Consider the following 21,214-nt stretch of genomic DNA (forward strand, 5'->3'; position numbering starts at 1 on the left):
TGTGTTGTTTCAGTTGCATGCAAGACAGAGTCATGAATCCAATGCTCACTGAGTTAAAGACTCACAAAATATATGCTAGAGTCTCACTCAGCATGAATGTAGAAGTCTGCACTAATTCACACTTTTCAAATGTTTTTGACTACAGGCAGTTTTGCCCAAGATGTCTTTAGACCTTACAATTTTTGTGTGAAATAAAAAGACATTGCGCCAAAGAACGATATCTGGTACTCATGGTTTATCAGCGGCTGTAAATATAAATGCCTTCTCTTGATTATGGTATCAGTATACAAACTGAAAGTGGAGAAACACTGAATGTGTTTACTGAAACTGCAAGAACTGTCTTTTTTTTTTTCGTTTATGTAAAAATGATGATGATTGCAGCGTAGGTTGAATGTAGGTGGAAGATGATATGGGCTAAAATTGAAAAGCAGAGTGTCCATCTGTGTGTTGCGTAAAAACCAAGATTTATGTGTGTGAACCGGAGCTAGGTGGATAACATGAAGTTGATGCTGTGTGGGGAGTGGGTTGATGCCAGACTCAGTGGTGTGAATAAGCTAAGACATGGACCCGTGTAGAAAAATTTAAGTGTGAAATGTTCTATTCTATCCTGTCATCTGTGAGCAAATGTGGCAAGTAAAATGTTATCATAGCAAATGTTACTACTTTTGTCTTCATCCAGATGTTTTGGACAGCATGGCCAGGTTCAGCATTCAAGGAGTTTTCAACTACAGCATGTTGACACTGTCGGACCATGAGAGAGTTTTGTACGTCGGATCACGCGAGGCATTGTTTGCCTTGGACCCCAATGATATTAGCAGACAGCTCCGACCACAGGTAACACACACACAAACACACACGCACTAATACAAACCAGACCAACTTCTTAAAAGCCTTATTAAAATTTGTCTAATCTGTAGCATCCATGCGGCTCGGTGGTGCACTGGGTAGCACGTCCGCCTCACAGTTAGGAGGGTGTGGGTTCGATTCCACCTCCGGCCCTCCCTGTGTGGAGTTTGCATGTTCTCCCCGGGCCCGCGTGGGTTTTCTCCGGGCACTCCGGTTTCCTCCCACATCCCAAAAACATGCTTGGTAGGCCGATTGAAGACTCCAAATTGTCCCTAGGTGTGAGTGTGAGTGCAAGTGGTTGTTTGTCTCTGTGTGCCCTGCGATCGGCTGGCAACCGGTTCAGGGTGTCCCCCGCCTACTGCCCGTTGACGGCTGGGATAGGCTCCAGCACTCCCGCGACCCCCGTGGGGACTAAGCGGTTCAGAAAATGGATGGATGGATGTAGCATCCATCCAGGTTTATTGTCAGCACAGTTCTCAAGTCGTCCCATTTTAATGTTCATTGTATCATTTCACTTTCTCAGAAGTTGTCAATGTTTGAGAAAGTGATTACTGATTGAAACTACTCCAGGTAGCTGAGATCAAAAGTCATACTCGCATTTATTAGCATTCTACAGGTTACTATTATTAGACAATTTTTGTCACAATAATACTTCACATGGACTATACTCTTGTCTGCAGGAGCTTTGTTTAACTTTATCAAAATGACAGCACGATTAATGTGTTGTATGCATTCCAGAGTGCCTAATGAGTGATTCTTCATTTGATTGTAGAGAAGGATATAATTTAACTTGAATTATATGAAACTGAAACTGTCGAATTAAATGAATACTTATTATATAATGATTTCTAACAAATAAAAACGGTGCCACCCAAAATTGAGTAAGTATGTTGTTGTGTTTGAAAGACTGTTTTGCAAGTTTGTAAACATTAAACTTGTTATTGAGATCTATATACACGTTAGATTGGATTTGAATTTCTTTGAAAGCTTTTATACGTTGTATAATCCCAGCCCTTGCCACACTCCCTTGCAGTGTGTTAATTTAGACACTGCCCTCATTTTATTCTTTTTGGCAGTTCTAATTTCCTGATTCAAGGACATCTGAGAACACTCTTAAGACAAATCCTTAATGAAAGTGGAGAATAGTGAAATAATAAATGACATGAGTCATACTAGTTGTTGGGCATTTTATGTCAGACCTTTTCGTTTATCAAAGCTTAGGTTTCTACTGGAGAAGCAAATGAGTTACAAACTGTTAAGAATTTGAATTGTTTCTTAGAATGTTTAAGTATTGTCCCTGAAGAGTCCCAATAATGTATGTTGTTAAAGGCTGCTGTTTTGCAAAATAGAGAGTGGATATCTGGATGTCACCTGAATCAACTCAAAACTAACATTTGGTTTAAGGTGTCTCTTTTATTAACTGAAAAAAAACAATGTAATCTTTACAATGACAAAATTATAGTAAATGTAAGTGCTAGCTTTGTATTACGACGCACAGGCACCAGAGTGCAATCCTTTGAGTTCTTCTTATCTTGGAAGCATTCATCCATCCATCCATTTTCTGAACCGCTTAGTCCCCACGGGGGTCGCGGGAGTGCTGGAGCCGTCATCGGGCAGTAGGCGGGGGACACCCTGAACCAGTTGCCAGCCAATCACAGGGCACACAGAGACAAACAACCATTTGCACTCGCACTCACACCTAGGGACAATTTGGAGTCTTCAATCGGCCTACCAAGCATGTCTTTGGGAGGAAACCGGAGTGCCCAGAGAAAACCCACGCGGGCCCGGGGAGAACATGCAAACTCCACACAGGGAGGGCCGGAGGTGGAATCGAACCCGCACCCTCCTAACTGTGAGGCGGACGTGCTACCCAGTGCTCCACCGAGCCGCCTGGAAGCTTTCAATTCAACCAATTCAACCTCAATATATTTTAAGATACTGGATGGGGAAAAAAAGTATTCTTTTTAGTAACCTATAAGACAAAATAATTCTTTAAATAGTTTTATTAAACACAAGTTATTTTCAGGAAATTGTGTTTCTGGGACTGAGCGTTTATGTCCTTTTTTCCAGGTTATTGCTTCATTTTAAATGTATTTGGCTTAAGCCCCATTCAGTAATAGTCTCAGAGAGCAGCCAAATATTAAAATTGTGATGTGCTGGAAAAGTAATGCATATTGCTCACGCTTTGGCTCCGTCCCTCATGCGTTTATTCCATCTTGTTGTGTTGGCCCGATTTTAATATCTGGATCTCGTTTTTTCTGAAATGCACTCTGTGGGAATTGTGTTTGTTTGCCTCATATATGACCGTTCACATATTCATCAAAGAGATGATGAAGCCTCAGAGACCCAATCTGGTTTGGCTTTGGGTCGTCAATTGACCTGCATTGTGATCAATACATTTACAGCAGGTGAGTGAAGGCATCAGTGAGCAAACAGCCTGCAGCAGTTTGTGGATTATTATCTGATTTACTGTAATGAGAAGTTATTACATGAGCACACAGAGATGTGCACACCAGCAGAGTCGCATCATGCAAGCGCAGGCTGTTGCGGTTTATGAGTCTCGCAGTGACGATAAGACCACCTGTTAACATTCCCCCAGTGTGGAACGTCGAGGCATGATGCCAGCGTTTCAAAGTTTTGCCCTCCACTTCCATCTGCTTATCGCTCCAAATTTGAGACATTGTTTTGGGGCTTTAAACAATGCGTCAGTGGGTTGACTTGGTTAAAATTGGTTCGCTTATTGATGGTGCTGAGTCGTCTTTCGTTGTGTTTCCTCTGCTTATATAGCTAGAGCGTTGACGAAACATGGAGCCATAATAAATCTTTGAATTTCTACCTGAAAAATAAATAAATAAATAAATAAACAAACAAGTAAACAAACAAACAAGTAAATAGGTAAATAAGTAAGTAAGTAAGTACCACTTCCGGGAAGATGTCATATGCACACCACACAAATAAATGAGCTAATTCACACAATGCTAAATCACACCTCTTATTTAATTCACTTGATAAAAATTGTTTAAACCAAGTCCATCTGTCCTTGACGCTTGACTAAGAAATTACTCACTTGTCCTACAATTAGTGTCAATAGTTGTGTATTCAAGCACAAGTACTAATACCAATACGTTATTTGTCCATGATCCCATGTAACTATTCAATGTGTGTTTTAAGCAAGCCTAAATAGACACACTGTAGTACTGATATCTCCTCTTCTTGGACACTAGTTTGAAGTTAAACATCAGTTTACAGTTTTAAATTGTTTACATCTGGTAATTATGCAGCTGTCTGCAATGAAAGCATTCCCTTCTTATTTTGAAATAATAATAAATGGAATATTTGAAATGCCCTCAATCATGGCATATTTGGTATCACCCAGCCTGCTCGATCAAAAGAGAGGACTTTACTATAGCTTGGTGACATTGTGTGGTTTCTTTCATTTATATGCAGATTGACTGGCCAGCTCCATTGGACAAGAAAAGGGAGTGTGTCATCAAGGGCAAGAGCAACCTGGTAGGTTGACAGGAGAATCTCTTTTTTTTTTTTTTTTTTTTCCTTTTCTCCAAAGGTATACAAGAACGCTTGGCCTCTAAAATCAAAAGCCAAATGGGATTTTTCAGATTCAAGTGAGAATGATTCATAGCATAACAACCAATCACCATTCATGTGACGTTAGCAGGTTGAACCGTGATCGGTCACTACCTGAACCCTGAGTACATGTGATGTCAGTTTCAGTCAACAGCAAATGGCGAAATGATAACTCCGGAGGCACTGATTGATTACCTAACTGTATAGATCCACTGCAACTGTGTGAACTTGTAATTCTGACAAGCAATATCGTGCTCGAGCGAGTTCTGCCTGAATGGCACAGGCAAATAAATGCCGGAATAGTGGCTCTACCATTATGCGTCTCGCGTCTAATTAGCCAGGAAGGCAAAATGAACAAGTCAGGTCTAACAAATCCTCCTCTGTCCCTCAGACCGAGTGCTTCAACTACATTCGCTTCCTGCAGAGCTATAACCACACACACCTCTACACGTGTGGTACCTACGCCTTTCAACCCAAATGCACCTATGTGGTAAGAAAGTCTTAAACAATCCTATGTGACTGAACTTCAGCTTGGCTGTAGTAGAATGGAGAATGCCACTATATAAATACATTTAATTATCTTCATCATGGGCTAGCTGAATGCATGTTTCTGGAATTGTGCATATGGGATTGGAAAAGATACTATTTGGCCTTTTGTCGTCTATATTGTCATAACACATGAATGAACCACCTGCTTATTACTGGATGTTTATGTGCAGAACGCAGAGTATTTTAGTCTCAGCACTGCTGTCCTGGAAGACGGGAAGGGCAAATGTCCTTATGACCCTGCCAAGGGCCACACTGGCCTAATAGTAGGTGAGTCATTGTGCATGCGTGCATCTGTGCGCGGGTGTGTGCTAGCGTGTGCTTGCGTGGGTGTGTTCCATCTCAGCTGCATTTTGAGTTGAGGAACAACATGATGATTTACAGCACTAACAGAGGCATGAAACATACAGCAGACCCGACAGAGTACTCCTGCAGGCTTTCCATTTTGTTTTGTCGCCATGCAGTTGCACGAAGGGTCCAGAAGTCCAATTTAACTTTGCATGCTGCATTCAATTCAGAATTCATGGTTAAAGTGAACCCACAGGCACCCATTCTTCATTTGGACTAACTGTTGACCTTCGTTATTTTAGCCTGAGTATGATTTGAACCAAGACTCTTTTGTTGCTACAGACAAGGAGCTCTACTCTGCCACACTCAACAACTTCTTGGGAACTGAGCCAGTCATCCAAAGGAACTTGGGCCAACAACACTATAGTATGAAGAGTGAATACCTGCCTGCATGGCTCAATGGTAAGCATGCCAGGATAAAAAAAACATTCTAAATGGTGGCGATGCATAATATGACAGAGGAAATAAATGTCAGTGTTAAATATTTCTGGATAATAGCATTAAAAACAGTGAGATGAGTGCCTTAACTAGCACTGGGTAATAAATATAGACAATAAACATAATCTTTATATTGGCATTTTCCATCTTAAAAAAGAGCATCAGAAAGGAATTCTAGTCACTCAAACCTTTTGTCCCAACATATGAGGTTTATTCACATTTAATCTAGTGTCTTCTTGAAGTCGCACATATTGCTCAAATACTGTATTCGTTGCAGCTTCAGAAAAGGTTTCAGCTCTTATTCAAATAAAATAGCTATGCCCATGTTCCAAACTTCCAAATGCTAAGGTCCCCAGTGCTGTTCTCACTATACCATGCATAGACGCTAGTCCTTGTTAGAGCAGCAGTTTTGAAAACATTTTTCTTCTAAATATCATCATAACTAAGTTTCGCAAATATATTTGTCAGAAGCATAAGCGTAAGTCAGTGTGCTCACACATGAATGAATTAATCACATAAAATAAATTAGATAGACAATGCCGCCGGTTTTTTTTTTGGTTTATTTTGACAGATTTTAATTAAGGAGAGGAAAAAAGCCAGAAGTGACAAAGAACAAAAGAGACAGAATGAGTTCAGGAAATAAAGCGTAGCACTTTGGCACCGTCTCGTTTTGTTATCTATTGAAGGAAAGAAATGAGAAATGTGCAAAGAAATGAATTGAAAAGACGATGAGGTCACTGCAAGTGGAATTGGTAATGAAAGGGCCGACATTACAGTTGGCTAAAAGCCAATAGAAGGACAGGTAATGAGAAATGGTGATGGAGGAAACATACAGATGAGGCCAAGAACTAATCTGAAAGTATTACCAGTACATGAGCTCGAGTTCCAAGATATTTTTTGTGTCCCATTGTGGCTTCATGTATTGTCTCCAGCTAATGGGATGCAATAAAATGCCAAGATCATTCACATGAAAAGAATTACATGAAGAGTGACTGAAGAAAAAAAAAATAGGAGCACTCATTCTCAATAAAGAAGCAATGGGGAAGTATTAAAGATTAAAGAGATTGTCACTGTGTCTTGTAATCCTGTTTATGTGTGTGCAGAGCCGGATTTTGTGGCTTCAGCCCTGGTTCGAGAGAGCAGCGGCAGTAAAGAGGGTGACGACGACAAAATCTATTTCTTCTTTAGTGAGCGAGCACTGGAACTGGACTGTGACACTGAAGTCAATGTGGCGAGAGTGGCACGAGTCTGCAAGGTAACCCTTACACCACGAAAAAGATGAAGCCCAGCCTCACGCTTTTTTTTTATTTTCATTGTATAGCCTCATTTGATGTCATGAGGACTGGGTCAGTGTAATCATTGCATACCATACTGTGCAAACTGAAGTCAGAACCATAAAATGTAGATACCATATAAGAAAAACTGTCCTTTCAATTTATAAACTTGAAAGATTAAATATGGATGAAAAAAATAGATAAATGGAATGGCATTTGCGTGAGCGAGCAATGAAATTCCACCATACCAAACTCTTGGAGTCAAGCTGTTGACTAACATTTGATCGCACATGTTCAAGCAATTAACTCTGCATGAATGCGTTTCCCTAGAATGATGTTCTTTAGTCTGACGGCCCATATGCTTGACACAACCAAAGTTAGGACAAGGAAATAACCGGACAAATATGCTGTTAAGTAGTAGTACAGGATGGCAAAAATAATTTCATCTTGAGCAATAATATGAAAGAGGCAATGCTTTTTATGTATGAAATTGTGTTGGAAGTGAACCGATTATTTATTCATGGTGCCGCACTTTGCAAAGGAACGTGAAGTAACATAGTGGTGTCACATGCACATAACAAATTGCTTGGTATCCTTCCATTACAGAAAGATCACAATGATCACTGAAATAACTTGAAAACTAATGAGAATGGAATTGCCTAACATGCATAATGACAAGCCACAAAGCTCGCAGGAGAATATCATTTGGCCTGATAGGACAAAATGTCATGTCACTTTTGGCAATTCGATTTTTTTTTTTAGAAATATTCGCAGAAAACATCAACTGTATAGCTTTTCCATATTTGACTTTTCCACTCACTGCTTTGAAGATCCTTTTCCTGCATGTGGTCTTGGGTAAAATCAAAGCTTAAAGATATCAAAGTGGTCTGGGGCTTAGTGTAGGATGAACTGTGATATACGTATTTTAACATTTTCATGGCCTTGCTTTGTGTATCAAGGCCTAACAATGCTGGGCCAGCTGTGTCAAAATACTTTGGTTTATGCAGTGCAGTCAGAAGAAAGGGTTTCCTGCAATGGCAAGACGGTCTTTGTTCAATGACCTTTTAGCTAACCATGTATAATGCAACCACATAATCTCTGATGTTTAGTATAGAGAGACAGATACCGCTGGCAACTTAAATATATTGCGATCATTTGTGTCTCTTCCCCAAAATTATTAAAATAATGATAGAATTATTAGTGCTTTCAAAGAATTGATTTCTACAATGATTCCATGGGTTTAATGTCTACTTTTTGTATATTTATGAATGGCATGTTTGTCTGTGTCCTGATCAAATTCAACCAAATAGACTACCACGACCAATGGTCCAAGCAGGCGTAACTTTCAACTGACTTTTTTTGCCACCAACATGTCACAGCAAAACTTGAAAGACACACTCTTATTGCACCGGCAAATAAATCTTAGCGTGAAGCAAAATTCAAGATCCGCCAGCATTTCGGCATGCACCGTCTAGGAAAATAGATGTGTGTAATTAAGCAAATTGTATTTTCACACTTTCATGGAGGATGCCTTATAATGTCTGTATGAAGAACAATAAAGCCTTTTGAATGCAATTACAAACAGATGCCCACATTTGATGAGCACTGGAGCAAAATGAATAATTCAATGCATCCTGCTGATATTGGTTTTGCAACAATGCACTGTGTCTCATTCTAACGGCTATACGATCACCATTAACATGTACTTTATCATTTCCTAGAGCACACCATCACTGTGGACAATGAGAATGACATTCTTTGTCACAATGGCTTTTCGGAGAGTTATGTCAAATTAAATACACAACTGAATAATTCATCATTATTTTCCTGACACAGATGCTAATGAGATGTCACAATAGCATCTTTAGCTGCTGATCAAAGCAGCTGATATGACTTCTAATCTGCGTGTGCCACATCCAAATCCCCTAGATGCTCAAAAAAGCTTGAGAATAGTTACAGTATTTATGCGCTGCGATTGGCTGGTGACCTCAAACTTGGAAAGACTCTTGTATAAATGACCTGGCAAATCTCTTCTTCAGGGTGATCTTGGTGGTAGCCGGACGCTGCAGAAAAAATGGACCACCTTCCAAAAAGCTCGGCTGGATTGTTCGCTCCCCGAGCGTCATGTCTCCTTCAACAACCTTCGGGCTGTCTTCACACTGCCCGGCCAGGACTGGAGGGGGACGACTTTCTTCGGCATCTTTCACGCTCAGTGGTGAGTCAAACACAAAAGGACAGCAGAACTGAAAATAATAATTGAAATAATATTGCGTAACAATGATGGAATATCATGCCATTTGCATTTACTTTTAGTTATTTTTGATAAAGGGCAAGACATACATTGTGTTGCCAATATGTATAATATCCTTGCGGTTTTTAACGAAGTCCCCCTGGCTTTTGTAGTAATGGCTATGATCGATAATTCAAAAGATTATGTATTTATGCCATAATTGTGCGTTTTATACATTGATCAAATCAAATTACTGATATTTTGATGTTCTCCATGAACCAGAAATAAAAGCAGACGAATGGATTGATAGAAGTGTCCTAAGAAGTGCAAACGTCATTTTGTGGCCACTCTACATTTCATGTGTTGATGAGTCATTTGACTACAAAGGAAACGTGATCAAGGGCAGGAGGGTGGTTTTCTTTCGAAATGGAGACAACCCCCTGTCTCGAGGCCAGGCGGTGTTCTTTGACTGGAAACTTTTGTATTGCTCGTTGACATATCACGTTGCAAAGAGAATCAACTTTGAACTTAAAGCTGTGATTCTCCATTCAGTGAAATGAATCTCAATCCTTTAGTCTCTGTCTGATTTGCCGGGGATTCCTTCAAACCCGCGAGCTTCTGGAAAAAAGATAACGTTGAGATAATTTGATATTCCAATAATTAATTACAGTTTAAGCCATTATCGGAACAAATCTGCGAGCTTTTTTCCAAGCTAAGATACCAACGCTGTTTTAAGATTGAATTCATCATTAGAGCGGGGAATTATCGTAAAATCCCGTATCGGTATCTCACAGTGAAAAATACTAAATATCTATAATCCATTTTGCCAAAGTTGGTTCTTTGGGATAATGAATAAATGCTAATCCACTAACTTTTTAAATAAAGTGTACATTGTCACATTTTTTTACTGAACAACGACATTAAGGCACAAGTTGTAGTTAAAAATGTTCATCATTTAAGGATAAGGATAACTTTTTTTCTTCATCCTTAAACAATGACAGTTTTTTCATTCTCTCGTTCCTATTTTCTTGTGTGCCACAACTCCCACTCTTCTTGTGCCTTGCTGGGTGTGTTGCAGCACAGAAGCTTCTTGCAAGCAAAACGTCACATTTTTCACAATAGGATGACAGCTAATCCGTCTCTCTTCTTTTACGCCACCGCACATCACTAACTTCTTGCCTCGCCTGCAATGTTTCAGGGGTGACGTGGACGTGTCGGCGGTATGTCAGTACCAGATCAGTGATGTGAAAAAGGTGTTTGAAGGCTCCTACAAGGAATACAGGGAGACATCCCAAAGGTGGGGGCGCTATTCCGGACCTGTTCCCAACCCACGGCCTGGATCGGTAAGAAAGAGATATTGTGAAGGAAGGAATAATGGGATTCTGTTGTTGTGTGATGGGATGAGGGCAGGAAACAGGTGACAAGGCATGAAAAGCTATTAGGTTAATGATCCACAATGAGAGAGACAAGGCACAGAAGTCATGTAATGGCAAGGTGTGGACGTGAAAAAAAGCACTTAAAAAGTTTTCTCCCTCTTTTTCCTTCTTGTCGTTTTCACCATGGCCTCATCCTTCTCGTACCCTTTTTAAATGTCTCCTCTGCCTTCCATCCATTTCTCCTCCCTTGCTCTTTTTCTGTCCGTGCTGCAGTGTATCACAAACTCAGACCGAGAAAGCGGCTACAACAGTTCTCTGCAGCTACCTGATGCAACACTCAACTTTGCCAAGAAGCACCCACTGATGGAGGACAAAGCACTTGCTCGCCCCCTGCTTCTCACCAAGGGTGTGAACTTCACACGGCTGGTTGTAGATCGAGTTACTGGTCTGGACCAAAGAGCCTACAACGTTCTGTTCCTTGGCACAGGTACAAACTACATCATGTTTCTGCTTTGCCAGTTTCCGCCTCGCAGTATAATTTGGTGGTATGACTTTGATGCCAAAAGTTGAGCAGGATACTAAAATACAATTTGTACCACTTTTTGGCTTTTTTTTTCTGGGTTACCATTGGTGGTCTAAGGTCTGGGATTGGTGGGGTGGCTCGAGATGCTCTTCAGTCCATTGAGTGCTCAGCAGAGCACTGCTACAGACTGCACCCCTTAATGTTTTGTTTGCTCCCCTAAAATTTGAAGTTAGTGTTGACTGACCTCCTAGAAAAAAAAAAAAAATTCCCTGCAGCACACCCTGTAGTATTTGTTGAAGGGATGAGCATTTTCCGCCTTTGGCAATGTACATGGACAGGTACTGGCAACAGGCAAGGTGGCAGAAAACAACACACCATCTGGCCACATTTCAGCTGGGTTTCAATTAAATGCTTGATTTGCATGCCGAGACTCATCTTCACGCATCGAAGGAAATGTCAGCGTATGTGCGACTTAATTAAGACCTCTTGTGAGTGGCCATCAGGCCCCTGTACAGGTGTCCTGTTATGGCTTAAATCAAGCACAATCAACAGCTATTTTAATCACAAATCGTATATAAAATTGTGGTGATGTGAACGTGAATGCAGCCTGTCTCATAAATCTACGTACCATTCGGATAACTGCAGTGGTAAAGTGACTACTGCATTATGTATGGTGTGTGACTGTTTAGAGGTGGCAGACACAGTGTTTGTGCGGGCAACCCATGAGGCCAACATGCACACATATTGATACACACACACTGTCTCAGACGCTGTAATACATGCTCGCTTTTCCGGAGCCAAGTGCAAATCCCCGCTCGTTGTGCTTCACAGCACAAACTCAACAGGGCCCTTGGCAGACGTGTGCGCATTGTGCCAATTGGGCTGCCGGCTTGATTAGCTATTAGCCGCAACATAGCTGATGGAAAAGAGAAATGAGTGAATGGACCGCCTGTCAAGTGTTTTTTTTTTTTACAACACTACACCACAGAATTTAGTAATTTGCCAACATTCATTTGCAATAGGAGAGTGTGTTCCTACTATATTCCGTATATGTCCGTGTGTGCATATGCGTGTTTCCGTCTCGCAAGTACTTGAACGTTTTTGTTATGACTTCCGGTCATCACAGCGGGTCACTTGCATGCTTGCCACTGTTTCTATGCCAGATGTCGTTTGCAATGCGAACCACACATCTTTAAATCCATGCGTGGGACTGGTAGCCCGGGAATCAAATAATCACTGTCTGAATGAAATGCAGCAATATGTCAAGTGTATTTTAACCATCGAATTTAGAAATCGGCCAACACTTACTTGTCCTTGTACTGCAATCGGGTCTTGTGATCACACCAAGAGTGCTTAATAGTACGTCACAGTCGGACATTGTTGTGTATTTTATCAGTAGGTATTCATTTGGTGTGTGCCTCTAGGGTGTCGATTTTCAGTATAAAAAGCTGAACAGTTATATTATGAACGGAATGATACATAATGTATTTTAATGCTTGCTAAGTGCCTTTGTTTAGAAACAATTCATAAAACTTCCTTTAATCCACTTTGCTTTTCCTCCTCCGCTTCCCTCTTATGTGTTGCAGTTGAAGGCTGGCTACAGAGGGTGGCTATCTTGGGCTCTGACGCCCATGTGATTGAAGAAATCCAGCTGTTTGACATCGCTCAGCCAGTAGACAGCCTTACCATATCCCACTCCAAGGTAAATACAGATTTTGGCTGTTTCCCAAAGGCTACAGCATGTAAGATGTTCTTGTGTGGCATTAGCAAAGCTACTACTGTATGTCTGAAAACGTTCCCAGATTAATATCACTGCGATGATATCATCATGCAGCATGCAGGCTGTTATTCAGAAATTCAAAGTTCAGTAATTTTCAGACTATAAGCCGCACCGGACTATAAACCGCACCAGCTAAAATTCGGGGATATTTTAGGTTTTTTTTATATAAGCCGCACTGGACTATAAACCGCACGTGCGCACGAGTTCTTTACAAAGAAAGACAGTACACAGAAAGCCTTTTTAAAGTTTTAATAACATACCTTAACATTTCTTCATCTTCCTCCTGTGCACTGAAACCATCGAAGTCTTCCTCCTCAGTGTCCGATTGGAATAACGTTAGATATCCTTTGCCACACACTTTCTCAGTCTCTCTTTTGTCGTCGCTTTCATGCATTTCTTCTAGCATTTTCCATAATGAGGGTCCCGTACATGCTAATTTTATTCATGCACGACGCGCTAAATTACATTAAACCCGCGAGCGACACGTATAGCTCCAGAGTAGACGTGACCGGGAAATAAAGAAAAGGGTGACGCAACACAATGTCATCAACATCGACTGCCTTTAACTTAAAAGCGGCATCATATGCATTTTTTTTGTCCACCATAAGGACGGTTTGTGTATAAAAGCTTCCTTTCAGTAATGACCGTCTTGATCTCGTTCTGTCTTTGTGTGAATTATACGGCACTATTTGCCCGGCGGATGGACATGCGATCAACACACCACTCTTCTCCCCAGTGACCGTGTCACATATCCCTCCGCCCAGCAAAGCAGTGCCGCACAACAGAGGTCCACAGCCTTTTTACGAGTGTATAAATGATCAAGTCATCACAAAAATCACGGAAAAAATCCTATACAAGCCGCACCGGACTATAAGCCGCAGGGTTCAAAATTTGAGAAAAAGGTTGCGGCTTATAGTCCGAAATCTACGGTAATCATTTTTCAATCAAATGCTAGGTACTGTAAATGGGGCAAAATCAAAATAATGTGACATATGTTCCTAATTTTTCATGCTGATTTTTTTCTATTTCTGTTGATTTGTCTGTACATTTTGACTCTATAATTAAGAATGTATTCGCTTTGTGACCTTATATATAAAACCACTGCAACAATTTGGGATAATTTCAGATATTGTCTAGTGAAAAATGGGCATTGGGTAAATGTATACAATACATAATAGTTGTTTTTTTAGATATTTGTCATGTTCAATTTCAGATAAAATTTCAAAAAATAACGTGTAATGCACCATAGTTTTGTGACACGTAAAATCACTGCAACAATGATTTGGGATTATTTGAGACTTTGTATCGGTGGAGGCATGTGGCATTACACAAATTGATACAATACTTAGATCTTTTTCATGTTCAACAAAAGATTACATTTTTGAATTGACTGGGACAAAACACCTGAGCTGCATTGGAATTCCCATGCCATGCCATTGCCGTCCTTAGCACTATATTTTTCACTTGGTCATCAACCTGCTCTTTGTTGTCTCGTGAATCCCAAAACCCGCTTCACAATAACAGTAATTACAATCCTTGGCCGCTGTGGTAAATTGAAACTGTGCCGTGTCCCTGCAGTTTTCTCAGTCTGCTTGCCCTGTGTTGACACCGTTCGTCCCTGAGGCTCCACGGTGGCTTGTCCCCCTTTATCGATAGGTTTTGTTGTGTTTTGTTTTGTAGACAAGCCCTTCAAAACCACAGTTTATCTCATTGATGTTGACTTAGCCACACCAAACATTTTAGAGCGGCTTTTGTGAAGAGTGCAGCCCAGATTGCACTGGGAAGAGGGTCGTCGGCTAAATGTTATTGTAATTGAGAGTGATTATCCCATTATCTCCTCCAACCCCGAATTGAGTCGCTCTCTCACTGTCTCTGTCTGTTTATCTTTCGTCTTCCTTTTCAACTGCCTCTGATCTGCTGTTCTCTTTTCTCTCTCATTGTTTCTCGTTAGAAGTACGTCTACATCGGCTCTCGCTCAGAGGTTCTCCAGTTGCCCTTAGCCAACTGCAGCCGCTATCAGTCTCAGCCAGACTGTCTGCTCGCCAGAGACCCCTACTGCGCTTGGGACAGCGAGGGTCGAGCTTGTGTTCGCATTGACCTCCACCGAGGGTAAGGATATACACTAATTCATTTATTTGAATTTGTAGTCTATTCTTGATGTGGTCTTCAAATGCTTTCAAAGTCTCGACAAAAACCTTCCAAAAAAATACTGAAAATCCTTATTGAACCCTTGAGTGTGAAATACTGCCACCAGCAACTCATAGCTAAAGTTTTATATTTCACCAACATCAAACCTCAACCTGTAAGCAATAAAGCAGACAATAGATTATACAGTTGGATCACATTGGATCAGTTCTATGTGTTTGATTCTGCTCGCTGATCCCGTGTTGTTTAAAGTACATTCAAGCAAAAGACTATGATTCAACTCGAGCTCTGTCCCTCCCCCTTTCAGATCCACGTCTTCTCTGTCACAAGACCTCATGCTGGAGAGGTTCAGCCGAGGAAAAGCAAAGTTTGACAAGCCTGTCTCCATCCCCAGCCCTGGTGAGTGATGGGATGTGCCTCAGCAGTGCCCCCGTGTGGGGTTGAATGTTATTGCATGGACAAATTGGTAAACCAAGAGGATGTAGTCAATGTCATGAAGGAATGCATTGAGTTCTAGTTGAGTAAATTATGTGGACTTGAGATCGCTCAGGATATAAATTTAAATAATTACTATTTGTGTTGCTATCCCTCCTCCTCCTTTCCCCATCTCTCTCTAGAGCACTCTCGCCTTCGTAACGTCACCGTGGTGGTGGGGTCAGACATGGTGCTGCCCTGCCAGTTGATCTCCAACCTAGCTCAGCCCTTCTGGGTTGTCAACGACCGCGAGCTCCTTCTCGGCAACCCAGAGGCCGGAGGGCCGCGCTTCGACCGCACCCTCAAGGCTCTCGTTGTTCCTGAAGCGGGTCAGATCCAAGCAGGACGCTACATCTGCTATTCGGAGGAGCAGGGCGTGAAGTTTCAAACGGAGCGTTACCAAGTAGCTGTAGTCGCAAGCGCTCCCGTCTTCATGGAAGCCCGAGCCCCTGACAGCAGCATGGGGCTCTTCTGGGTGCTGGTCATCACCCTCGGTGCCGCGTGCCTCCTGCTCTTGGTCGCAGCGCTCTACCTGCGCAGGAGACTGAAATTGGCACTTGGAAAGGGAGCTGACATGAAGCCCCTGGAAAGTACCTTGGTCTATCCCATCACTCTCCCAAAGGAGCCGCCCACTTTTGTGCCCAGCAAAATGCCCAGCGACGAGGACCGTTTCTGGGAGACCGGCGCTAACTACTACTACTCGGACGGCTCGCTTAAAATTGTTCCCGGTCACGCCCTGGGGCCCAACGGCGTCGCCAGCACGGCGTCACCCAGTGCCATTCCAGGCCAGCCCATCCACTCCCCCAGCCGTCTCAGTCTCACCAACATCCGAGGCTCCGGTAGCAACGGCTACATCCGCCTGAACCTGAGCACAGCAGGGGAGGAGAGGGCTAGCGGGTCTTGCGCTGGTGGCGGCGGGCTGGGGGGCCTGAGCATGGGTGGGAACGACTACTCAACCCCGTTCAAAGAAGAGCTTAGGCGCACTCTGCAGCAGAGGAGCGTGCTGCCTGACGCTAATCCAGAGGAGTCGTCGGTCTAGGCCTTTTCTGCGCCGTCTCCATTCCCTTGAGTTGGAAAAAAACAAAACAACCAACCTACCTCCCTCCTTTTGAGGATGCCTGCTCTCCCTCGCTCTCTCGTTCAGTGACACGTTGTCACCTTCCAATGCTCTTTCCCTCACCCTGCCAATGCCTGTTTGGCTCACTGTAGACATTTATAGCATGTTAAATATAGACACTCACACCCATGGTTCGCCAACACACTCTCACATAATTATTGTGTGCTCTACGCCATCAAGTCTTGAACTTTTCCTGCTTCCACTGTGTAATGGCCATTTGTCTAAAGTGTGTATTTACCCAGGAGTACACCGTAGGCATGGTCATCCAACCGATGGCATTATTATATGTTGTCTGAAGGGCACGTTTAATTGATGTTGGGCGGACCAAGAGCGTCTTCCAGCACCTTTGCGGAGACCAGTTGATGGATGGCAAGAACAATTCCTGTTCTTTCGGCTCGTTTTTCAGCTTGTACTGCACTTAAAACTGGAAGCTAGTCTTTCCTGATTTTTAACAGTGAGCCAAGAGGAGGCTGATTAATGCTGAAGCAAGACAACAATCATATTTGCGTATGAGAAGCTCTGTGAAGACGTGAGAGACAATGAGAGAGCGATTGAAGTGAACGCAAGGGAGTTTCTCTCTAAATGTTTTGGTCCAATTTCTTTTTATTTTATTTTTCCCAGTTTGAATTTAGACATTTCTCCAGCAGTTTTGTTTTTTGTTTTTTTATTTATTTCTTAAGGACCGCTGCAGCCTTCAAGTGGTCGTCAAGTGACTTAAGTCTACCTTTCGTGAAGAACAAATGCTTACATTCCAGGCGGCAACCTGCTCGGTGACCTTCGAAGCACCTTCAGTGTACTAAAAGTGCATGAGAACCACGTGTTGTTGAAACTTCATGTCAGATCAGCTGTTTTTGGATCTTTGCTCATTCCCTTGGAAAAGAAAATGCTATTGGCATTCAGCAATAAGGCAAAGACTGCACACTTTTCAACAACGCAAAGACAACAAGCATGGAGAATGTAGTTGAATCATCTGCTGTGGATGTTTCAAAAAGTGCTTTATGTTTTGTACGGTGACAGTGGTAAACTTGCACTGCAAAGAAGGAAACTACCACACTTTGTCACACGCCCAACGCTTTGAATGTCAACAAGCCCGGACTCCAGTGTGTGACAGGACACCGTGAATGCCCATCCTTAGATGCCATGAGACCAAGTTGGGGATGTTGTCTTGCGGACAAAGAGATGAAGAACAGTGGGAAACACATGAGGCCACAACGAAGGACCAAATGATGATTTCCAAGTTGATAGGATACAGTAGGACAATGCCTCTGAATCTGTTACAGGTATTGTTTCACTTTTTTTTCATGAACAATGGAACTATTTTTGGCATTGTTACTCAATCTTCTACAATTTCTCACTCTTCTCAAAACAGGGTGATTGTTTGGGACATGTCTGCATTGCGCAGGAGAGCAACGCAAGAGCTTTCAACAACATTCAGTTGTGAAACACTGTGGACACGCGTCTAAAATGTCACGTATCCCAATGACCCCATGGTCAGAGAGGTACTCGGCCATCAGACGAACATATTGCATGAGCAACAGCAAAAGGACTGTTCATTTCCATCACCATTGTACAAATGCATTTTTTTGGATTGAGCATTTTTGAGGATTTTTTGATATGATACAGTATTGTAAAACACTAAGGCTCTCAGTTGAGCCTTCATTTTATGGTTCAAGGAAAGGATATTGTTTCATGGCTGTGTTGCTCGTGTCACTTCACCTTTGGGGAAGCCAAAGTAGACTGCAGATGTTCTTCTGTTACTCCAGCCCCAAGTTATTTGTCTGAAACAGATCAATATTGAGCTGTCCGTCCATTTTACAATTCTGAGCTGATGTCTGCCAGCTTTCTGAATATTTTAACTGCAGCAAAATGTTCCCTGAAGAAAAAAAATGGCTTAAGGCTAATGGGTTTTCTGTTTGTTTCCTGTTTACTTTTCAGCAGTGATCTCCTGGACCTGATTCTTGTTTCTATTCACGAAGGCTCACCAATATACCAAAATCATTATTTAATTTGTTAGCTGCCAAAAACCAAATAACAAGCTTTTGATTTAAAGCAGATTAGTGCTAGAATGTGTGCACTTGATGGTATCCAAGACTTTAAAGTTTAAACACATTCTTGGAAATACACTACTTGGTCATGTCTTGTTGAGTATTTCTTTTGTTATCAGGCTTTGCTTTACTTTGCATTTTGAAGAAAAAAAACAATCAAAAGAATGATTAAACAAGTCTTTTGTTGGAGTAAAATGCATGTTTTAGAAGTCTTCAAACTTCACATTTGTTTGCCATAACCACTCCAGTGCGGTATATTTTTGTGTTCATTCCGGTTGACCTACTTTTGCCTGTATCTTATTGAACTTTTATGTTTGTTTTAAAGTAATTTTAAGTAACTTATTTGTTGTACAAACACGTTGATATTTATTATCATTGTACATACGCCCTTATTTTTTTATATGTGTGTATATACATACTATATACACAAATAAAAAAAGATCTACTTGATTTGTGTTTACTTTGTCAGAGACAGTCCACCAAGTTCACACTGAAGTTAGTAATCTTAATAAAATTATTACTGGGGAGGTATGTTTAAATAAGCAACCCTAAATAAAATTTTTACAAAACCTAGAATTTTATCTTAAGTTTCTATTACACTGCCCAATATACCGTATTTTCTGCACTATAAGGTGCACGGGATTATGAGGGACACCTTAATTGAATTTTTTATTTTAGAAATTATTTCATATATAGGGAGCACCGGATTAAAAGGCGCATAGAATAGAAGCTACTGCATCAAACTGGGATTGACTAGGGTTGCGGTATGCATCCATTAGATGATGCTGTGCTAAAGGGAATTTCAACCCAGTCAATGAGGTAAAGTTCAACTCCCTTTCCGTATGAAAGTTTGGTTTGGCTTCTTATTTGGTCCAGCAACCCCACTCCTTTTTTATGGTCATAAACTTTCTTTAGTTTAAAAGAAGCGAATGCGTGCGTTGATGTGCAATGCATTGATTAGCTTGTTAGCTTTGATGAAGGTCTTGTTTATGTGCTGTGGTGAGGGGGGGCAGTTCACTGTGACTGCCTCCCGACAGGCTTACTTGTATGTCAATCAAGCGATGGGATGGATTCTAGCCTATAGAAATATATATTTTTTTTAAATGTCATGCGATCGACCAGTAGTAGCTTACTTCAGTGACGCCCATGACCACGGTTGCCGTAATGCTGAAAGCGATGAGACCTTGTAATTTACTAGTCGTATTAAAATGGACTGAAACATTTTGGCAGAGGGCTGTGTACAACCAGTATGGATCAACAAATTCATCAATTGATCCATATATAAGGCGCTCTGCAGTATAAGGCGTACTGTGGTTTTTTGAGTAAATTTTAAGTTTTTAAGTGCGCCTTATAGTGCGGAAAATACGGTACATTTTTTTTGTAGCAGTAAGATAATCTCTGAGTGTTTTATCATAAATGGCCATCCAGATATTTTGGTATTCGGATATTGAAAATTCAAATAATCGGGTATTCTGAAATTTTTTGATAAAAGAATAGCTAGTACAAAAGACAAAAAAAACATTTCCACTTAATAATGATAATAATAAGCATTTTAGATATAATACCTAAATTAAAAGTGCTTAGCAGCACAGTTTTATTACCTTTAGAACCATTTTAGACAAATCTCTCCCCATAGATTTGGACGTATATGAGGCAAAATGACGTCCAAACCAAAGTCACAATATTTCCAACTAAAACAACATTTCAGTAAGTTTTGTTAAAAAGAGATCAGTAGGAACGGCATCTGTGCCAGGGTGTCATGCATTTGATGGCTCTCACCAGCCAATTTGGCACACGATAGTGCTGCAAACGCCACAGGCCCTATTTTGTCCAGATAAGCTAGTAGCTAGCTACTAGCTAGCTCATCAGCTAGTAGCTCAAGTGCACGTCCGGAGGTCCCTCATTGAGGGGGAAAGTGAGCAATATTGTAATGGTTTGGGCAATATGTCCCCATTTCTGCATCTACTAATCTTGTATTTTCCAAAATGATCCCGCTCTCTACTGTTTAATGCACAGGAGCATGTTGGAACAGGTGACGTCATGATGTTGAAAGGGCTGTCCCTTTCACCCATCCACCTGCTATTAAGTGATAGCGGGATCACTTGCCTAAGGATGGAAATCCTAATCACTTCGTGACCTTAATTAGCCACCATACGAGAAAAAAAGCCCTGTCAGTCAGGCAGGCTGCAGAGCAAACTCGTCGCTGCTGCTGTCACCTGCTTCCTTGTTCGGCTTAAGATGTCCCCAAATTCCTTGCACCCCGAATCTGAGTTACTCTTCTTATTATGCAGCCTCAATATTGGAAAAACATTTATCAATCTGTGGACTCGGATTTATTTACCGTTTTTTCCATGTATAATACGCACCCTAAAAATGGCATGTCGATGCTGGAAAAAAGCCTGTACCCATGTATAATACGCACCCAAATTTTGACTCCTACTTAAGTCCGTAAACGTAAAATTATTTCAGAAAAAAGATCATCTTTGG

At 41.4% G+C, this 21,214-nt stretch overlaps 1 protein-coding gene across 2 annotated transcripts in view; it reads left to right on the plus strand.

The window, feature by feature from the left end:
* Positions 1–19,177, plus strand: part of sema4c (sema domain, immunoglobulin domain (Ig), transmembrane domain (TM) and short cytoplasmic domain, (semaphorin) 4C) — a 75,113-nt gene extending 55,936 nt beyond the window's left edge. For both annotated transcript variants that reach the window (XM_037257766.1, XM_037257767.1), the window contains 14 exons: positions 680–834; positions 4,294–4,356; positions 4,823–4,921; positions 5,151–5,247; positions 5,608–5,727; positions 6,867–7,018; positions 9,077–9,252; positions 10,466–10,610; positions 10,917–11,130; positions 12,753–12,868; positions 14,898–15,055; positions 15,399–15,490; positions 15,709–17,962; positions 18,052–19,177. In XM_037257766.1, coding sequence (XP_037113661.1) covers positions 680–834; positions 4,294–4,356; positions 4,823–4,921; positions 5,151–5,247; positions 5,608–5,727; positions 6,867–7,018; positions 9,077–9,252; positions 10,466–10,610; positions 10,917–11,130; positions 12,753–12,868; positions 14,898–15,055; positions 15,399–15,490; positions 15,709–16,604 — 2,483 coding nt within the window. In that variant the 3' untranslated portion in view covers positions 16,605–17,962; positions 18,052–19,177. The remainder of the gene's footprint in view (positions 1–679; positions 835–4,293; positions 4,357–4,822; positions 4,922–5,150; positions 5,248–5,607; positions 5,728–6,866; positions 7,019–9,076; positions 9,253–10,465; positions 10,611–10,916; positions 11,131–12,752; positions 12,869–14,897; positions 15,056–15,398; positions 15,491–15,708; positions 17,963–18,051) is intronic.
* The last annotated feature ends 2,037 nt before the right edge of the window (positions 19,178–21,214 follow it).

Source organism: Syngnathus acus, chromosome 9 (assembly GCF_901709675.1).
Source record: "Syngnathus acus chromosome 9, fSynAcu1.2, whole genome shotgun sequence".
In the NCBI taxonomy this organism is placed as follows: Eukaryota; Metazoa; Chordata; class Actinopteri; order Syngnathiformes; family Syngnathidae; genus Syngnathus; species Syngnathus acus.